This window comes from Megascapheus bottae, chromosome 22, assembly GCF_031878675.1.
Source record: "Megascapheus bottae isolate mThoBot1 chromosome 22, mThoBot2.hap1, whole genome shotgun sequence".
Lineage (NCBI taxonomy): Eukaryota > Metazoa > Chordata > Mammalia > Rodentia > Geomyidae > Megascapheus > Megascapheus bottae.
Window position 1 is genome coordinate 25,193,220 of NC_143530.1, and position 17,471 is coordinate 25,210,690.

Here is a 17,471-nt window from a genome sequence, read left to right on the forward strand (position 1 = left end):
CAGAGACTTGGAGAAGAAGTAAGTGAATATTTGTTTTTGTCAAAGTCAGTCTTCCAAATCTAGTTAGAATTGCCCCTGTGATTCTCACTAGATTGCAAATTGCCCATCAGCACTCTGTTCCCTGGGGGGTTGGGGGAGGGAAGGATCCACTGCTGGTGGCTCACACATGAAATCCTAGCTACTCAGGAGGCCGAGACTGTGCGAGTCTGTGACATTTCATCTTCAGTAAATCAGCAAAATGCCAGACTGAACGTGTGACTGAATGTGGTAGAGCATCTTACCTGAACAAGCCAATCCTGGGAGCATATGAGCCACTGAGATCAAGCTCCAGCACTGGCAAAAAATAACAACAACAACAAAAAAAACAAACATAAAAAAAGAAGAGAGATACTTTTTTTGCTTTTTTCCCCTGAAACACATTATCTAAATAATTGAGGAAATTGAATTTGTTCCATGTCCATCACGACAGAGGAACCATACAGAGGTATTAGCATATCTAGAAGCCTTTGGTCTTTACCCTGACACGGAACCAAGCTGCAAAAGCTTGAAGAAAGAAACAGAAATAAAGATTACTTTATGCTAGGTTGGCTTAAGAGTAAAAGTCCATATGAATGCTTGACTAAAACTGCAAAGATGTTTATATATGTAAAATATACGGATCGGAGGAAGTCAGCTGGTAGCTTCCCCTTCCGCAGGAAAATTCCAAAATCCACGACCAAAGGTGGTTTACCGCAGAGAAATCCGCCAATCCCAGGGGCCTGAAACTGTTTCTGTATTTTCCCCGTCCTTCCTCTGTGCTTTGGAGCAGAGTGGAAGGGGGTGGGGATGAAGAAGGCAGTCATAATATTCCATGTGCGTCGTCTATGAAACTAGGAAAAATAAGGGGACGGTGGGTTTGGAAGGATGAGGAAGATGGATGAAAGAGAATTTCGATCAAGATTCCTGGTACTTATCAAGTGATAAGTCAGCGCATTTGCATTTGATGAGCTTCAAAAGGTTGCCCCCCTCCCTCTCCCCACACCGGCTGGGCAGCGGCGGCGTCCTGGCGTCGGGAGGGCGGTGGCAGCTCGCCGGGTACCGGCTGTAGCTCTGCCCGGCGGTTTCGCGCCTCGAGCCCTGCAGCCACCGTGGCCCTGCGGTTTCTCCCTGGGAGACGCTGGACGCTGCCTCCGGAGCCCTGGAGAAGCCCGTGCTGACCTCGAGGCACAGACAGACAGACAGACAGACAGACAGACAGACAGACAGACAGACAGACAGACAGACAGACAGACAGACAGACAGACAGTGACTGTTTGCCTTTTCCCTGCCCTGTGTAGTGACAGGTCCCGGTTGAGCAGAGACTGCTGGCCAGGGAGATTAAGATAGGACCTCTCTAGCCACTAGGGTCTTTTCCCTTGACCTCCTGTGAAGGGCACCCCCCCCCACCCGCTTCGAAGGGGGACCCCGGTCCAGAGCTCTCCAAAGTACCCCACATCCCCAGGCTATCTAGACATTGAGGCCAAACGCAGCCACTCGCTGCCTGTGACCCGGTCCCTTCTCCAAGCACCTGCTTCTCCCGAGCCCCTGGACTCTACCCTGGACTTTTGACTTTCTCCCAGCTGCTTTTGACTTTTAATTCTTAAATCCCAAACAAAGCACCAGGGTTAGGTTGGGTCAGGGGACAGGCCCAGGAGCCCAGTTCTCCGGAGCAGTGCTGGGGTGGCATGAGGGGGGGGGGGAATCACGGGGTGGGGGCGGCGGGCCCCGGGGCGTGCAGGGTCAGGGGGTCCCGCAGGTGAGTGCAAGGCCGTCCTCGGCGGAGGGCTGTTCACGAGCACACACTCACATGCGCGCAGGGCCTGTACTAATTCGTCCATCCTCCAGCTCAGCCCGCTACTCTCTTGGATGGCTGGAGGGACAGCAGGTGCAGAAGGACAAAGTAACTCGTCCCAGGCCAGGCGGGGTCTAGTAAAGAGCACAGACGAGGAGAGAAACACAAAATTAAGTGGACAGAGCCTTGTCTACGACCCACCTTAAACCTCTCCGTGCAATGGAGCCAATAATGTGCGCCTGTGGGGGGATACCCAGGTACCCGACCGCTCCCGGTGAGCGGGCGCTGTGGACCGGGTCCCCGGGGCCTGCGGGCGCGGACCGGCCTCGAGGGCGCTCTGCGGTCCGGGGGTCGCTCACCGGCGGTCTGGAGATAGCATCTCTGGCTGATGGAAAATAGAGGCAGAAAGGAGGAAATCCCTGCCTCCTCCACCCCCCCCCCAAAAAAGAAGAAAACGCAGGAAATTCCCGCCTGAAGCAAACAAACCCCAGGGGCCGGGCGGCTCCGCCCGCAGCCGCGTGGTTCACTTTTCGCTCCCGCAGCTGCGCGGGCCAATTCTGATCTCCAGAAATTCCAGGCTTTCCGGAGGCGGCTGGGATGAAGGAGTCACCAGAAGCAGAGTTGAGGTCTAAGGCAAGGACACCCCCCCCCCCCCGCCAGTCAGCCCTGGACTCCCCAACTCCCGCCTTGCACACTGCAGCCTGGTCCCAAGCCCGGCTTCTCCTCCACCTCCAAGTGACTTCCTACCTTGCAGCCTTTTGCCCTGAGCTATCAGACAGCGATCCCCGCCTCAGCAGTGGAACCCCGGCTATGCACAATAGACTCACCACCGCATGGTCACGCACCCCAACGCCCTGGCCACAGCATCCGCGCAGCGAGCCTCCCGGGACACCATCTACCTAACCTGTACTCCACCGCCCCGGTGCTGCGAAGAGTCAGCGGTCTGCAGGAGTCTCAGGATTCCAGGAGCACCCCTCCTGGGCCTGAGAGCTTGCCCTTGGCTTTGTAGCCCCACCCCAGCCGAAAAACACCTGGAGGCCAGGGACCTGGCCTGAGAAAGCCAACTTGAGACCGTGAATGCAAATTGTTTAAAAATGTGCACCTAAGAGATTGCTCTGGGAAGAACTAGTGTCTTAAAAGCAAGCTGTGTTTTCATTGGGTTGGATTAAAAATAAGAGTATAAATGGCAGAATGTGAATACCTGTTCATATTTATAGATACCATTGGAAAATACGTTGTTTTTATTTTATTTTCAAATTTCCAAAAATAAGGAGGTAGCAAGTTTAGAGACACGAAATAACTTACCAGAGTCGCTAGAAGCAGGTGGAAATGTGAAACTGTTAACTCTAGGACAGCGTTGAGACGGAAGGAAATAGCATGAATAGTATGGCATAGTACTGGGGGGAGTGGGAAAGGCAAACATATCAACAAATAATTGTGAACTACTGATACTGACTCCTGACCCAGCGGATTGGAAAAGTGAGGCCCTTGGCAGCTTTTAGGTACTCTCCCCAGATCCTCTGACCTAATGGTGAAATTCTCCCCACAGGTGCTTTAAACAACATAAAAACATCTTCCATGGCTAGCCACTGTCTAGATAAAGAATCTGGAAGTCCACAGGTGCACGCACACACACACTCATAGACACTTTCAAAGGACACAGGTAATGCTGCTAAATCTCTGCTGGCAGAGATATGGCAAGGGTACACAGGAGGTATGGTGGGATTGCCAGTGAAGACTGACAAAACCAAACTGAGCATCCCTTTCCTAGGTGACAGCACACACGCAGCCTTCAGTGAGAGGGGGAAAGAAAAATGTGTCCAGCTTCCCAGGATTCCGCAGTGAGAGGAAAGCAAGACAACCGGACTTAATGTCCCTTAGGGAAAGGACAAAGTCCTGGGATAGGAAATTCAGCTTGCAAACAATAAAGATCCAAACTAATGTCCCACCTCTAACTTTAAATTGCTCCAAAAGAAGGAATGAAATATCTGAAGGTGTGAGGAGTGACGCGTAAGATTTAAAATATTTCATCAAGAAAACAAATCGAAGGGGAAAGAAATTAAACAAAGTCAAGTGTAGCAAACTTAAAGACATGATTCCATTTCCGTGCTGGGCATGTTGGGCTTATTTGCATACTTTATGCTTCATGGCACTATGACACGTAATTTTTTTTTAAGTACAAACTAAAAACTTTAAAGCTTTCGCTTAAAATGAATGTGTTTTGTTGAGTGTTAACGTCACCCTGCGGAAACTAATTTTTAGAAGTGTTTTGGTTGTTTAATTCAGTTGAGAACGTCTAGTTCGTTTTGGAAAAACCACGTCGCAGAGAAAAGGTGACACCTGGCTGCGTTTCCCGGGGCACTTTGGCTCCAGCCCACCCCAAAAGGACTCCTCCCGTTCCTCGCAGAACGTCTCCGGGACTGTCAGGGCTTTCCTTAGTTAAAACCGTGAGAGATCATCAAGAGAAAACAGTTGTTTTTCCCTCCCAGTGGCGTCCAGAAGACCCCGAGCCGCTCCGGGGCTGCGAGTGGACGCAGAGGTCGGGGGAGGAGCGCGCCGTGCGCCCCCGCGCCGAGCACAGCCGAGCGCGGTCGAACCCGCGTCTCCGCGCTTCACTCGAGGACTCCAGCCCCGACGGGACGCCGGGGGCACCGCTGGGAAAGGACGCCAGGACTCGACTCCCGAGGCGTCCTGAATTCTCCCCTTCCCGGGGTGGGGAGGGGGACAGGGGAGGTGAAGGAGGCCCAGAGGTGAGGCATGGAAGGCCGGCCCCGTTTGCCCACGGAAATGGAAATGGAAATGAAGAGGGTAGGGTAGGAAAAAAGGACCCATTCGGAGTTAAACTAGTCCTCTCTAAGGCAGGTGCGTACCGGGGGACCCGGGCCTCGAGCAAGAGTGGGGTCGCATCGCAGGGGCCCGGGACCCCCACGACTGCTGTCTGGAGGGGTCCGCTTGTGAGCTGAGCCCACGGCTCCAGACCCAGCTGGTCCACCCTGCGGGCAGCGATTTCCGAGAGCCTGGCGCCACCCAGCGGCGGCATGAAGAACTCCTGGCAGCGAAGAGGAGACCAGTACCCAAGTTCGCAAAAGCACAGACTAAGGCGCCATTAATCCAAAGCCTTAAAAAGACCGTGGGTGACTTTCCTAGTTTACTGTTTCTGTGCCCAAGGACATTGGCATAGGAACCTGAAAGCATGTCATCGAGGCCATAGACCCTTTCCCTTCCTTTTAGCTCCCACTTCTCCTCTCCCCCAAATCCGATTTCTCCTAAAATACAGACTACCCATCAAGAAGCATTCACTCCCGACATTCGAAGCAGAGCAGGGTTGTGCGTTGGCCCTGTGGGCCCCGGGATTGCTGTGGCAGGGGAGAATCAAGTGGAGGAGGGAGGGGATCCCATTAATCGTTTGGAGGGATTTCTGGCCAGAGTCCTTGCGGGACGACTTTGACGTTGATTATATAGCTTTTCTCTTTTCAAGTGCAACCCCCTCCCCACCGCAGCCGGTCTGGTGTGCTACGATTGTGTTTGAAAGAGAGGAAGCATTCTTGAAGTGGTGGGTGATGGATTGTCTAAACCCTTCTGGGACTTTCTAGGCCGGGGTTTTTGAGGCAGTTCATCAATAAAGACCCCCCTGGAGAAAGGAGGGGTGGCTGAACAGCCCCACCACGAAGCCTAAGCCGGGGATAGAATCCTCTGCCAGAGGGCAGAAGGAAGGGAGAGTGACTGGGGCCTGGGCAGGTGGAAACTTCTTCCCTGGACCAGCCAGCTCCACATCTCTCCCCAAGCCTTTTGGAGCTGGTGGAGTGGGTGTGTGGGGTGTGAAAGCTGTGATGTATTGGGGATAGAAGAGGAAAGACCTGAAAGGCCAGTGGGCCTCTCAATGCTTTGGTGTCAGCGGAAATGTCATACTTTTAGGCCACCTCTTTCCTCGAAGATTCTTCCATCCCTCACCTCCCTGTCTTCACCAGCCCTGCTGCCTGTGGTTTTCCTTGGTGTCCACTTCTTTCCCAAGTTCTGACCCAAAACCTGTTCAGACTGGTAAGAGGGGACCTAAGGATGACCCAGCTCAAAACAACCCGGGGAGAGTGCAGGCCACAGCTCTGAGTTGTCCCGCCACACGATCCCCTCAGACCCAAGTCTGGGCTCTGCTGCAGTTGCAAGCGGCCCTGAGATCTGGGGAGATGTCCGGGAATGCGTGGATCCAGGCTTCCTCCCACTCCCTCTGAGAAGACTGGAAAACTGACGGCCTGGCCAGCCTGGAGAGAACGCTTTGGGACCCTAACTTGATTTCGGGCCTCCTTCTCTGCTCCACCTGGAGCAGAGCTCCCTTCTTCTTGGGTGGGCTAGGCTCTCAAAAGCCCAGGGCTCCATTGAAGAGCTCTTTCTCCCTTCCCAGGACCTATGACAGGGGGCGGGTTTGGGGGGGGGACGGGATATGGACCTAGCCCACAAAAGCAAGAGCTCTACCTAGACGGCATAAGGGCGCCCCGAGGTCCCCCATCGGCCTCTGGGCGCCGAGCACGTTTTATTTATCCCCCATAGAGGATGCTGGAGGACAAAAGAAATATTTGGACGTCAGAGCTGATTTATATTTTTGGAAGAGCTGCGTTTCCTTTTCTTAAGAGCGGCGAGCGCGCCCGTATCCTGCGCCCGGCGGGGAGGACTGCGGGGCAGTTTTGAAGCGCAGGAAATTCGTCTCTGGCCCCGGCACGCAGGGCCTGGCGCCCCGCGGAGCCTGCTGCCCTAGGAGATATTTGTTTATCTGGGGGGCGGGGAGAAGGGGGGAGTAGGGGAAGAGGAGACCAGCCAGGCCCGTGAAGAAAACCCGACCCAGGCGGGGTTGGGGCCTCCGGTCGCTCCAGCGAACGCCCACCGGTCTTCAACCGGTCCCCCACTGCCCCCGATCGGGGAACGCCGGCGGCCAGGCCCGTTCGGGCGCATTTGCTCCGCGCCTTCACTCCGATTCTATGCCTGGGTGACCCCTCCAGGTCCGGCGATTCCCCCGGCCCACCAGCTCTGCCCAGCGCGCCCACGAGGCTTGGGAAGGTCCCGCAGAGTTAAGCGGAGTTTTACTGGCTGTGAAGGCCCAGAGCGTGGGGAGCGCCAGGAAGAGATGCAGGACCCCAGGGGTTCACTGGGACCCGGCTTCCTGCACACCCTCTCCCAAGACGTAGCCTGGCTCCCACCGATTTCCATTTCCTCTCAGAATCTGGTTCTGAGAGCCAAAGGAGGGAGAGGGACTTACTTCCCTCCCAGCTGCAGAAGTGGATGCAAAACTAACGTGCCGAAGCATCCGCGCCTGCACTTGCGTCCAGGAATGTGTGCTACAGATTTTCCGAGCTGCTTTTCTTCTCTGCTGGAGCCCCTTTTGGATTAACCCCCCCCCCCGTTTCCCGCCACCCCGCAGTCACTCTAGCCAACTCTGCCCCTGCCAGGCCGGGTTTCTTTGCCTCTTGGGAAGCGCAGACTGCCCTGGCCACAAACCCTGTTCTTTACCCTCGGTGCGTTCGCCGCTTAAAGTAGCTGGCGGGACGCAGGCGGTGGGCTGGCTCCTGGGGTTTTGGACTCCCAATCCAGGACAGCCAGGCCTCAAGGTCTGGAAATTGTAGAGGCAAAGGCCATGTCTTTCAATGGGAATCTGGTAGGTTGACCTTTCCTCACCCTCCCTCAGCCACCACCAGACCTGGCCAAATGGGTCATAGAGTCGTGCATACAGCCAGGCAAAGGAGATCGTGGGGCTATCTGCAGATCTCTCAGGAAGGTGCTAATAAAAAGGGCCCTGCCTGTTTCATTGGGGTTTGGAGAGCGGAAGAATCGATCCAAATAAACATTGGAAATTGGATGGCTGGCTTTCAGATCTGGAAGGATGGGGAGGTTCTGCTCAAAGGAGCAGAGCAAATGCCAAGAAAGGCGTAAAATTCCCTCCTTACCACATCCCCTGGTGCATCCTCTAAAGATGAATCCCTAAATCCTGGGAAGATTTTTTCCACTGCAACTTCAAGTATGTTCTGTGGCTGCAGGCTATTGCTCTTCCTTAGTTTTCTTAATTGCACTGATACACTTAGACCCCTGTACTGTGAACATCTGGAACACTCTGCTCATGATAACTTAGTACCTAAACACTGGGTGGAGATGATGGTCAGTTCCAGACTGACCTGGGAAGAGACTTTACTGGGCCACAATGAAGGAAGGGTGGGATGTTGCCATGTAGCCACATGTGAGCCAGCCCAGGACAGGTCTTAAATGGTCATAAAATTTATCCATGCAGATGTGTCTCTCCTGCTGCTAACTAGTTTAGTCTAAGCCATTTCATATAAAATCCATGAAACAGAGGAAGCAGGCTAACAACATAAGACTTAAACCACAGTAATGGAGAGATTTCCTAGAATAAAATGCTGATTACAGAACAAAATCAGAGAAACCCAAGCTTCCCCAAGTTTACATTCCCTTGAGCTGGGGCAGGGGTGGGACCTAAGGGTTTGGAACCCGCAGCCCAGATGGAGACAGTCAACCAAACCCGGATGGAGAGAGGACCGACGATCTCCCTGGGGCTGTATATTTCTGGTTAACCAAGAAACAGTGCCGGGCTGATCAAAAATCATTTAAGTGAGCCATACCTTTCACTCCCGTAAGAAAAAAGTTTAATTTGTGCGTGTGTGTGTGTGTGTGTGTGTGTGTGTGTGTGTGTAGGGAGTAAAAGTGAGTGATCTCACCATCACAATAAGGGGCCTCTTGACAGCAAACCTGAGCTAAGCAAAGCACACTGGTCAGCTTTCCTTTCAATTCCTGCCTGTTTGACTGGGAGTGTAGCTCTGGAGAAACACTTACTTATCATGTATGCAGCCAAGGGTTCAATTACCAGCACTACAAGAAAAGTAAATACCCAGGCAGTGGCTCACGCTATTCTGGAGGTTGAAATCCCGATCCTCCTGAAGTTAGCCTGGGCTGGAAAGTGTATGGGATTCTTATCTCCAATTACCCAACCAGACGCCAGAAGTGGAGCTGTGGTTCAAATGGTAGAATGCCAGATTTGAGCAAAAATACTAACAGTGGACAGGCCCTGAGTTCAAGTGTTGGTACACACTCACACACATATACATACTAAATAAGTAAATAAACAACCAGGAATTCAAACTGCCAGGGAGAAAGAATTTCATGTAATTTGATTAGTATATACATTGAAAACAGCCCATGCTGCAATGTAGAGAAAGGAGCACTGCATTTGGAGTTCCAAACACTGCTGAAGGCTGGCTGCACTTATGGATAACTTGTATCAAGTCATCTTTGACAGCCTGTGCCTGAGGAACAGGCAGAAGAAGAGGCACTAAGTGGAGAAAACATTTAGCAAGTTATTAGCATGGTTTCTCTGGAATATGGAGACTTTGGGTAAAAGTCATAACATTGTTACTTGGATGGAGAAGAAAGCCTTTACAAAATTCATAATTTAATCAATTCAATTGAATGATGCAGAAAGTATGTATCATTTTGAATATGAATATCTAAAATCTTAAGCATACTGGAAGTAGTTTGGGGGAAGACAGGCTTTACAGCTTCTGCTACTGTTTAAAGGATTTGTGACTCCCAAACTGAAAGCTAACGATATAGAAGGCTATATGGTCCTGCTTGGATTTTTTTTTTTAAGATTTAGCTCTTGCTGTTTGTCAATCTCTTGTGTCATGAAACATTTTTGACCAACTCTTAAATATTTTCTGAGACCTAAAATATCTAGAATCCCAAGATGCAAGAAATCAGAGGGTCCACAGTCACGTCACACTGATCTCAGCAAACTGTGTTCCCAAACCTAGTACCTACCCATCCCGCTAACTAGTGAAATGGCTACTTTCTTCCTAGCCACATTTCTCCCCGGAACCAACACTCTTCCTTCTTAAAACACACAAATCACTGGTCTCTCCGTTAGTAGGCTCCTCCTTGATACTGTTATCTTCCTCGCCTTTCTTTCTTTCTTTCTTTCTTTCTTTCTTTCTTTCTTTCTTTCTTTCTTTCCTTCTTTCCTTTTTCTTTCCCTATCTCTTTCTGTCTGTTTCTGTCTCTGTCTTCTCTATTTCTCTTCCTCCTTTTCTCCCTCCCTCCCCCACTCCCCCCTCTCCTCTCTCTCTCTCTCTCTCTCTCTCTCTCTCTCTCTCTCTCTCTCTCTCTCTCTCTCTCTCTCTCTCTCTCTCGTGATTAATTAGAGTCAAGAGTCTCACTGACTTTTCTGCCCTGGCTGGCTCTGAACCTTGATCCTCAGATCTCAGCCTACTGAATAGTTAGGAATACAGGCATGAGCTAGCAGTGCCTAACACTAGTTTCTATTTTTAAGTAATTATTTTGGACACTGAGCACCTTGATTTAGTGAGCACATATTTGCTTCCATACTGAGTCACTTATTTTAACATTATTCCATGCAAAATGACAAAAGAGAAGAAGGGGGAAACATGATGAAATAAATGAGGACCTGTTCCCCCCAAATGGTCAGCAGTCAGACGGAAATTCTTAGAAAGTAGAAACAACTGCAAACCCCCTCCCCAACCCAATCAAAACATCCCTGCTGGAACAGAGTTCTTTTCTTTCTTTCTTTCTTTCTTTCTTTCTTTCTTTCTTTTTTTCCTTTTGGAAATGAGTGGTAAACTGAGTTCAGCTTCATGGTGTTTTCTTAGCTGACTCTCAGCTACAATCAGGCCATTTTCGGACACATTCCCATGTAGGTACCAGGGGTGCTCTGGAGGAAGCTGTCGACGCCTGTTCAGCTAATTTAGGTTTTCTTTGTCTAATTACTGTGGAGCTTAGGGAAAAGGAGCCCGGCTCAGGGCAGTAAACTGACACTCGGTCTCTGTGTGTGGTATCCAGGCAGGGTTTGATGGAAAAAGCCTGCTTCCACTCAACTTCAGGTCACTGTCTGGGGCCAGTCCCAGCCCAGCCCGCTCCTCCCCACCCCACCTTCTCCTCTGCAGACCCACCAGCACTCTCAGCCAAGGATAGTGCTTCCCCCCCCCCACCACTTCACCAGAGTCACCAAGAGCTGGAGCAGCCCCAAGGGGTCTAGGTGTGTTCCAGTAAGACCCTCATGGAACTAGGAATGAAGGAGCTATGTTCTTTATCTATGTGAACCCCCTATCTCATCTCCCCAGGCTCCCTAGCACACACACCCTTGCACTGGTTTCTAGACACCAAGGTGTGCCACATTTTGCATTCTAGTTGGTCCTTCTGGGCCTCTCCACCAGTCCTTGTGTGGCCCAGTTTGTTCCCAGCCTAGAGCTCTGGTCTCCCTCTGCACAGCCCCTATCCTTAGGCAGACTCCATTTCCCTGCACGTGTAATCCAATAACTAACTGTCGGCTCTCATTGCAAGTGATTTCTCCCGGGGTTGGAGGGGGGACATCTCTCTCACAGCAAGACTCTTACAGAGAGGGATCAGCTACCACTGGGCATCGACTTTTTGAACAGAACTTAGCTTCACCACGGCACAGTTTGGGTGAAACAATGCTGAGAGTGAGGATGTGAAAGTTACTGGCAGCACCACACTGCCCAGAGTTGAACAGAAATACAGCAATCTCCTTATCCCAGACTCTGCCTTCTTGTTGCTTTAATTTTCTTTTTGTCCCCTTTTCTTTCCCCCACAAATATTAAGTGGAAAACTAAAACGAAGTGGAAGCAAATACAAACTTGAGTCTTATTCCGCCCAGATTTTCATTGTCTCTAAAACCTGGCCCAAGTTTCTCCATCCAAACTCCTCTGTTCAAAGTTCTGAAAACATCCACGATTTTCTGAGACCCACGAACTCTGTGGGTGCCCAGCGCTCACTCTCTTACGGACAATTCTCAGAGCCAATAAGCTCTGCCAGAAAGAGAGAGTATTGGCACATTACCTTTGGGCGTCTGGCACCCTGGCGTGCGGTTGAGGGCAGCAAGTTCTAAATAAAGTTGACAGATGGTGTCAGTTCGGGCCCTGGGGAAGCCGGTTAAGGAGGGTCCTGACAGCACTCGAGGCCAGGCAGCTAGGCCAGCGGGAAGCTGGGAGGAGGGAGGGGAACGGCGTAGGGAAAGGCGAGGAGGGGTGGGTCCACTGCCAGGGGGAGGGAAGAGGCTGGTTGCTGGGATGGGAATCTGGGCCTGCTGGAAAAGCACACTGAAAAGTTCTTGAGGTCATAGATGGTCTAGTTTTCCTAGGGGGTGGGGATTGTCCTACCAAAATGTGAGTTAGTGTGTGACTCCTGCGTCTGAAAGAGGGTAGATAGGGAAAGGGTCCCAGAGAGGAATTAAAAGGACAAGGCGAGACCCCAGAGAGTGAGGCCGAAGATAAGAGAGGTAGTCTGCGGCCAGGTTAGGGAGGGGGGGCGGGGAGGAGTGAGCGAAGCGGCCTGGGCGCCCTCCCCAGGGCGGGCAGCGTGGAGCGCGGAGGGGGCAGGGCGGGGTAGGGGTGGAGGGAGGGAGCGTGGGAGGGAGAGAGGGGAGGGAGGCTGCGGGGAGGGCGCGGGAGGGAGGAAGTCCGAGAGACAGAGCGAAGAGTGCTCCTGTAGGAAGACGTCGAGCTCGTCTCCGGGGTCCCAGCCGCCGTGCCAGGTGGCGGGCGCAGCTGCCGGGCATCCGGCCGCTTCGCCTCGGCCACCGGGGAAGCGGTTGCGCAAGTGGGGGGGACCCGGGGATCGGAGAGGGATGCGCCGGGCGTTGTCTCCGGCCCGCGGCGGCGGCCGCCGCCAGAAACCCCGAAGAAGCTGAGGAAGGCGACGCCGAAGCGCTGGCCCAGAGTGGCCACTGCTGCAGCCCCCGTGGCGGGCTAGGGCGCTCGCCCAGTTTCTGGGCCGATCTCGTTCCAGAGCTTCAGCTCCCGGCCCGGGGTCCGCCCCCGAGGCCCAGCCTCGCTCCGGGGTCCCAGATGACCACCGAGGGCGGGCCGCCGCCGCCCCCGCCGCGCCCGCCGCCAGCCCCGCTCCGCCGCGCGTGCAGCCCGGCCCCCAGCGCCTTGCAGGCCGCCTTGATGAGCCCGCCGCCCGCCGCCGCCGCCGCCGCCCTGGAGACCACCTCGTCGTCGTCGTCCTCCTCCTCCGTCTCCTGCGCCTCGTCTTCCTCCAACTCGGCCAGCGCCTCCTCGATCGCCTGCAAGAGCGCGTCCGGCGGCGGCGGCGGTGGCGGCGGCGGCGCGGGGAGCGGGAGCACGAAGAAGGCGAACTCGGGGCTGCGGCGGCCCGAAAAGCCGCCCTACTCGTACATCGCGCTCATCGTCATGGCCATCCAGAGCTCCCCCAGCAAGCGCCTGACGCTCAGCGAGATCTACCAGTTCCTGCAGGCGCGCTTCCCCTTTTTTCGGGGCGCCTACCAGGGCTGGAAGAATTCCGTGCGCCATAACCTCTCGCTCAACGAGTGTTTCATCAAGCTGCCCAAGGGGCTCGGAAGGCCCGGCAAGGGTCACTACTGGACCATCGACCCGGCCAGCGAGTTCATGTTCGAGGAGGGCTCGTTCCGCCGACGGCCTCGCGGCTTCAGGAGAAAGTGCCAGGCGCTCAAGCCAATGTACCACCGCGTGGTGAGCGGCTTGGGCTTCGGGGCGTCGCTGCTGCCCCAGGGCTTCGACTTCCAGGCGCCCCCGTCGGCGCCGCTCGGCTGCCATGGCCAGGGCGGCTATGGTGGTCTCGACATGATGCCCACGGGCTACGATGCCGGGGCAGGGGCCCCAGGCCACGCGCATCCGCACCACCACCATCACCACCACCACGTCCCGCACATGTCGCCCAACCCGGGCTCCACCTATATGGCCAGCTGCCCGGTGCCAACGGGTCCCGGGGGCGTGGGTGCGGCGGGGGGTGGCAGCGGCAGTGGGGACTATGGGCCGGACAGCAGCAGCAGCCCAGTGCCCTCATCCCCGGCCATGGCTATCGAGTGCCACTCTCCCTACACGAGCCCTGCTGCACACTGGAGCTCGCCTGGCGCCTCGCCTTACCTCAAGCAGCCGGCTGCCCTGACGCCCAGCAGCAACCCCGCGGCCTCCGCAGGCCTGCACTCCAGCATGTCTTCCTACTCTCTGGAGCAGAGCTACTTGCACCAGAACACCCGTGAAGACCTCTCAGGTATGGCATGGGCAGGGCTGGCCCATGGCGCCACTTTTAAGCTTCCAGGCCCAATGTCCCCTGTCACATCCTCTGGGACAGCTGGGGTTTGAGGGGTCTGGGAGAGACAGATGCTCGGAGACACGGGCATCTTGTTATGGGTGGCTGGAAGAGGATCGAGGCTTACTGACCACTCTGGCATCCCTGGCCAGGAGCTGGGTTTCCAGAACTGCCCAGCCTTCAGGATGGTTTCAGAGTTCTGGCCTTCCTACCCTTCCAGACTAGCCTTGTGGATTTCACCCGCTGAAGGCCTAATAACTTACAGAGAAGGCAGTGGACTTTAGGAACCCTTGGCCAAGGAACTGTGTCTAGTTCCTTCTGTCCTCTCAGAGTTTTTTTTAAATTATTATTATACTATTATTCAACAGTAAATGTCAGATACTTGTACCTCAGGGTATGAGTGGGGAAGGGTTCTTAGCTGAGCAATTATGATAATGAAGGAAGGGCAGAGAAAAAAAGTCAGGCAAGGTCTCAGGGTCTTTCACTAGAAGGATATTGCCAGTGGTCAGGCCATTGAGGAACCCCTGCAACTCCCCCCCCCACATACACTACATGTAGTAGACTATGTTGATACAGTCTGTCCTGTACAGTAGGACTCATAGGTCCTGCTACTCCCCTGAGAAATATGCCTGGAGGTTAATTGCAATGTGACTGGCCTAATTGTGTGGGTTGCAGATTATGGAAATTTATTGACTTGTGGGAAGCAGTGAGAGTAGAGTGTAAGAGAATGAGAATATTTGGCCAGCTTTATTTGGGGAGCAGAGATAAACCCTTATTAACCACTCTGAGGCTCCCACAGGATACAGGCTAAAATCAGCTAGCCTGCCTGTCACAGGCAAGGGCTGCAGGTGCCCCCCCCTCACATTTATCTCCCACCCCATCTAGAAAATGGTTCCTAGGATGAGCCATACTTCATTAGATTGTGTGCAACAAGGAGATTGGGGGAGAAGACAGCCCAGAAATGGTCAAACAATGTTGGTTTCAAGGATGGGGAAATTTTCCAAATAGACCTTTTAAATGCGGGTCTTAGAGGTTAACTAAACAAAGACAGTCTAGGCAGGACCACACTGGAGAGGATTTTAGCCTGACTTAACCCACTGAAAACAGAATCTTGTTCAATTTTATGGGAATTTCAACAAGTAACCAATGCTGTCAACTCTCCCCTCCAATTTCCCCCTTCCATTGGCTGTCAATCTCTCTTAGGCTCAGGCCTGGTGACCACTTGGTACTTTAATACCTCAGCCCCTACTGACTAGCCTGTCCTGGGGGAAGCTCTCCTCAGTTTGAGCTCCAATTCTGAGGCTTGCAACAAACATGAAACACTCTAGACAAAATCATTGTTGTTGTTGTGAGCATAAAACAACTTCTGTGTGACATTGTCATCCCACCCACACAGCAGGCTCATACTCAGTCCTTCAGAAATCCCAGGATCTGGAAGCAAGACCCTTTGTCTTGAGAGGCTGAGAACTGCCCTGCTGCAGCAGGCAGGCCTCTCTTCTCTGTTTCCCTGGGAGCCTCGGTGAGGTGATAGCAAGGCTTGTGTAGGAAACTTGGGAGGCAATGGTTGTCCTCTAGTTCTCATCCCTTTCTAGATTATTCCTCCCTATTTTTGTCATCTCCCTGTTGACTCTGAGAGGGGGGCTTCCAAGGAGCCAGACCATGCTTCTGGCCAGGTGCGGCCTCATTCTCAAAGTGCAGCCCACAAGGCCTCAGCCATTGAGCTTGAAATCCAAGCCCAGTGAGGCCCATGTAGGGATGAGGCTGGGATCCTAGGACACCTTTTGACACCCACACTCCAGCCTGGGCCTGCCTCTGAGCCTCTCCAACCCCCCTGGACCCAGGATCCTCAGGAGGGAGGCTGAACAAACCTGCCGGGGCTCTTCATTAGGAGATGGGGCTTCGCATTCCCGAGCTCTGGGCAAGGGCTTGGTTCAACAGGGCTGACTTTCCGTGGGGCCTGGCCCGCTATTTGTGGTGTAGAAGCCCGGTGTCATGCCGGGCTACCGGCGCCAGAGACAGCACCTGTGTGCAGTAGCGCACGCGCGCCACTCTGGCACTGGCTGGCCTGCGGGCACCCGAGCCGAATTGCCCGCCCGCCCGATGGTCGGCTCAGTGGGCGCCAGGCAACAGAGTCTGGCCCAAGCCATGCTGGGCCAGGGCTGCTACAAGTATCCCGCTGCTGAAAAGCTCTGGCAAACAGTCCTCCCCTAGCCCCGCACCTCACCAAGAAAGGCCCACCTCGGTAAGTGCTGGGCCGGACACGCTCAAGCCGGAGAAAGTAAAAGCAAAAGTGGGTGCTAAGTCGACGCTGCTAGGTGCCCGGCTCCTGCAGCCGTCCTGGAGCTCCCACAGGGACTCCTGGAGTAGCCAGTGCCCCTTACTGGAGATCACCCCGGCTCCCCAATGTCCTGGCTTCTCTAGAGGAAGCCAGGCGCATTCTGAACCTACGCTGAAGCCAGAGGGGGGTTGGTGGGGCAGAGGACCGGCTTTCTTCCCAGCGCTTCTCCTGTGGGAGTTGTTTCTCATCCCTTCCTAGGCACAGGGTGCTAAGGGTGCTCCCCCCCCCCCCCGTCCCCCGACTCTCTCCTAGCTGCTTAATTAGAAAATAAGGCTTCAGGTGAAAAGGGGAAGATGTCAGTGACACTGTGGGGCAGATCATTTGGTTCTCCCCTCCCTGCAGCCAGAATCCTGGGCCTGGCAAGTGTGGTCTCCCAGCCTAGCTGATCCAGGGAATGGCCTAGCGGGAAAGGGGGATTTAGGATCCCTGCCCCAGGGTCTTGCTTTGCATTGGGTGGACAAAACCAAAACAAAACAGTCATCCTGGGGCTGACAGTTTGAAACTTTGACACACTTCTAGAGCTGGCTTCTCTGTTGCTCCTTTCATAGCAGTATTGGGAAATGTACAGCAACAGCCTTTAGTCAAAATTAAACACATTAAATTGAATTGAAAACAGTCCATCCTAACATCAGCTCGATGACTTGGTGTCTGAGGAGTTTCTTCTTTTTTCTTTCAGTGGGACTGCCCCGTTACCAGCATCACTCTACTCCAGTGTGTGACCGAAAAGATTTTGTCCTCAATTTCAATGGCATTTCTTCTTTCCACCCCTCAGCTAGTGGTTCTTATTATCACCATCACCATCAGAGTGTGTGCCAGGATATTAAGCCGTGTGTCATGTGAATGGACAGAGGCGGTGTGGAGACTGCTCTCCCAGCGGTTCTCCTCCTCTCTTCTTGAGAGGCCAGATAGAACTGCAGTGGACTCACAGAACCTGCACTAGGAAAGCAGTAAGTAGCATGCTATCACTTAGCCAGAAAGCCCTGGCAAGCCCCGCACACTGATATTTGTCTACAATTGGAAGAGGAAACCCTTGCCAATGTAATGTCTCACATAAAGGAGATGCTGAAAACTTAACCACATGTAAAACATAAACGTGGAGCGCGGCGCTTACCATTGGCTTAAGGAGTCAGGGTCTGAAGAAAGAAGGCAAATTGTGTGTCTGTGTGTGATTTTCTTGTGTGTGATTTTCTAAAAGGCAGTGCTAAGCACAAGACTCCAAGAGAG

At 53.5% G+C, this 17,471-nt stretch overlaps 1 protein-coding gene across 1 annotated transcript; it reads left to right on the forward strand.

The window, feature by feature from the left end:
- The first annotated feature begins 12,288 nt into the window (after positions 1-12,288).
- On the forward strand, positions 12,289-17,135 carry Foxf2 (forkhead box F2). Its single transcript, XM_090355421.1, has 2 exons — positions 12,289-13,870; positions 16,924-17,135. Exons 1-2 carry the CDS (start codon positions 12,682-12,684, stop codon positions 17,085-17,087), a joined length of 1,353 nt encoding a protein of 450 aa, XP_090211547.1. The 5' UTR covers positions 12,289-12,681; the 3' UTR covers positions 17,088-17,135.
- The last annotated feature ends 336 nt before the right edge of the window (positions 17,136-17,471 follow it).

Bases quoted from the DNA above. Each gene is read 5' to 3' on its own strand.
- Foxf2 (XM_090355421.1), top strand. From the start codon at position 12,682: ATGACCACCGAGGGCGGGCCGCCGCCGCCCCCGCCGCGCCCGCCGCCA. The intron at 13,871-16,923 runs GTATGGCATGGG...TTTTTCTTTCAG, and splicing joins CACCCGTGAAGACCTCTCAG to TGGGACTGCCCCGTTACCAG.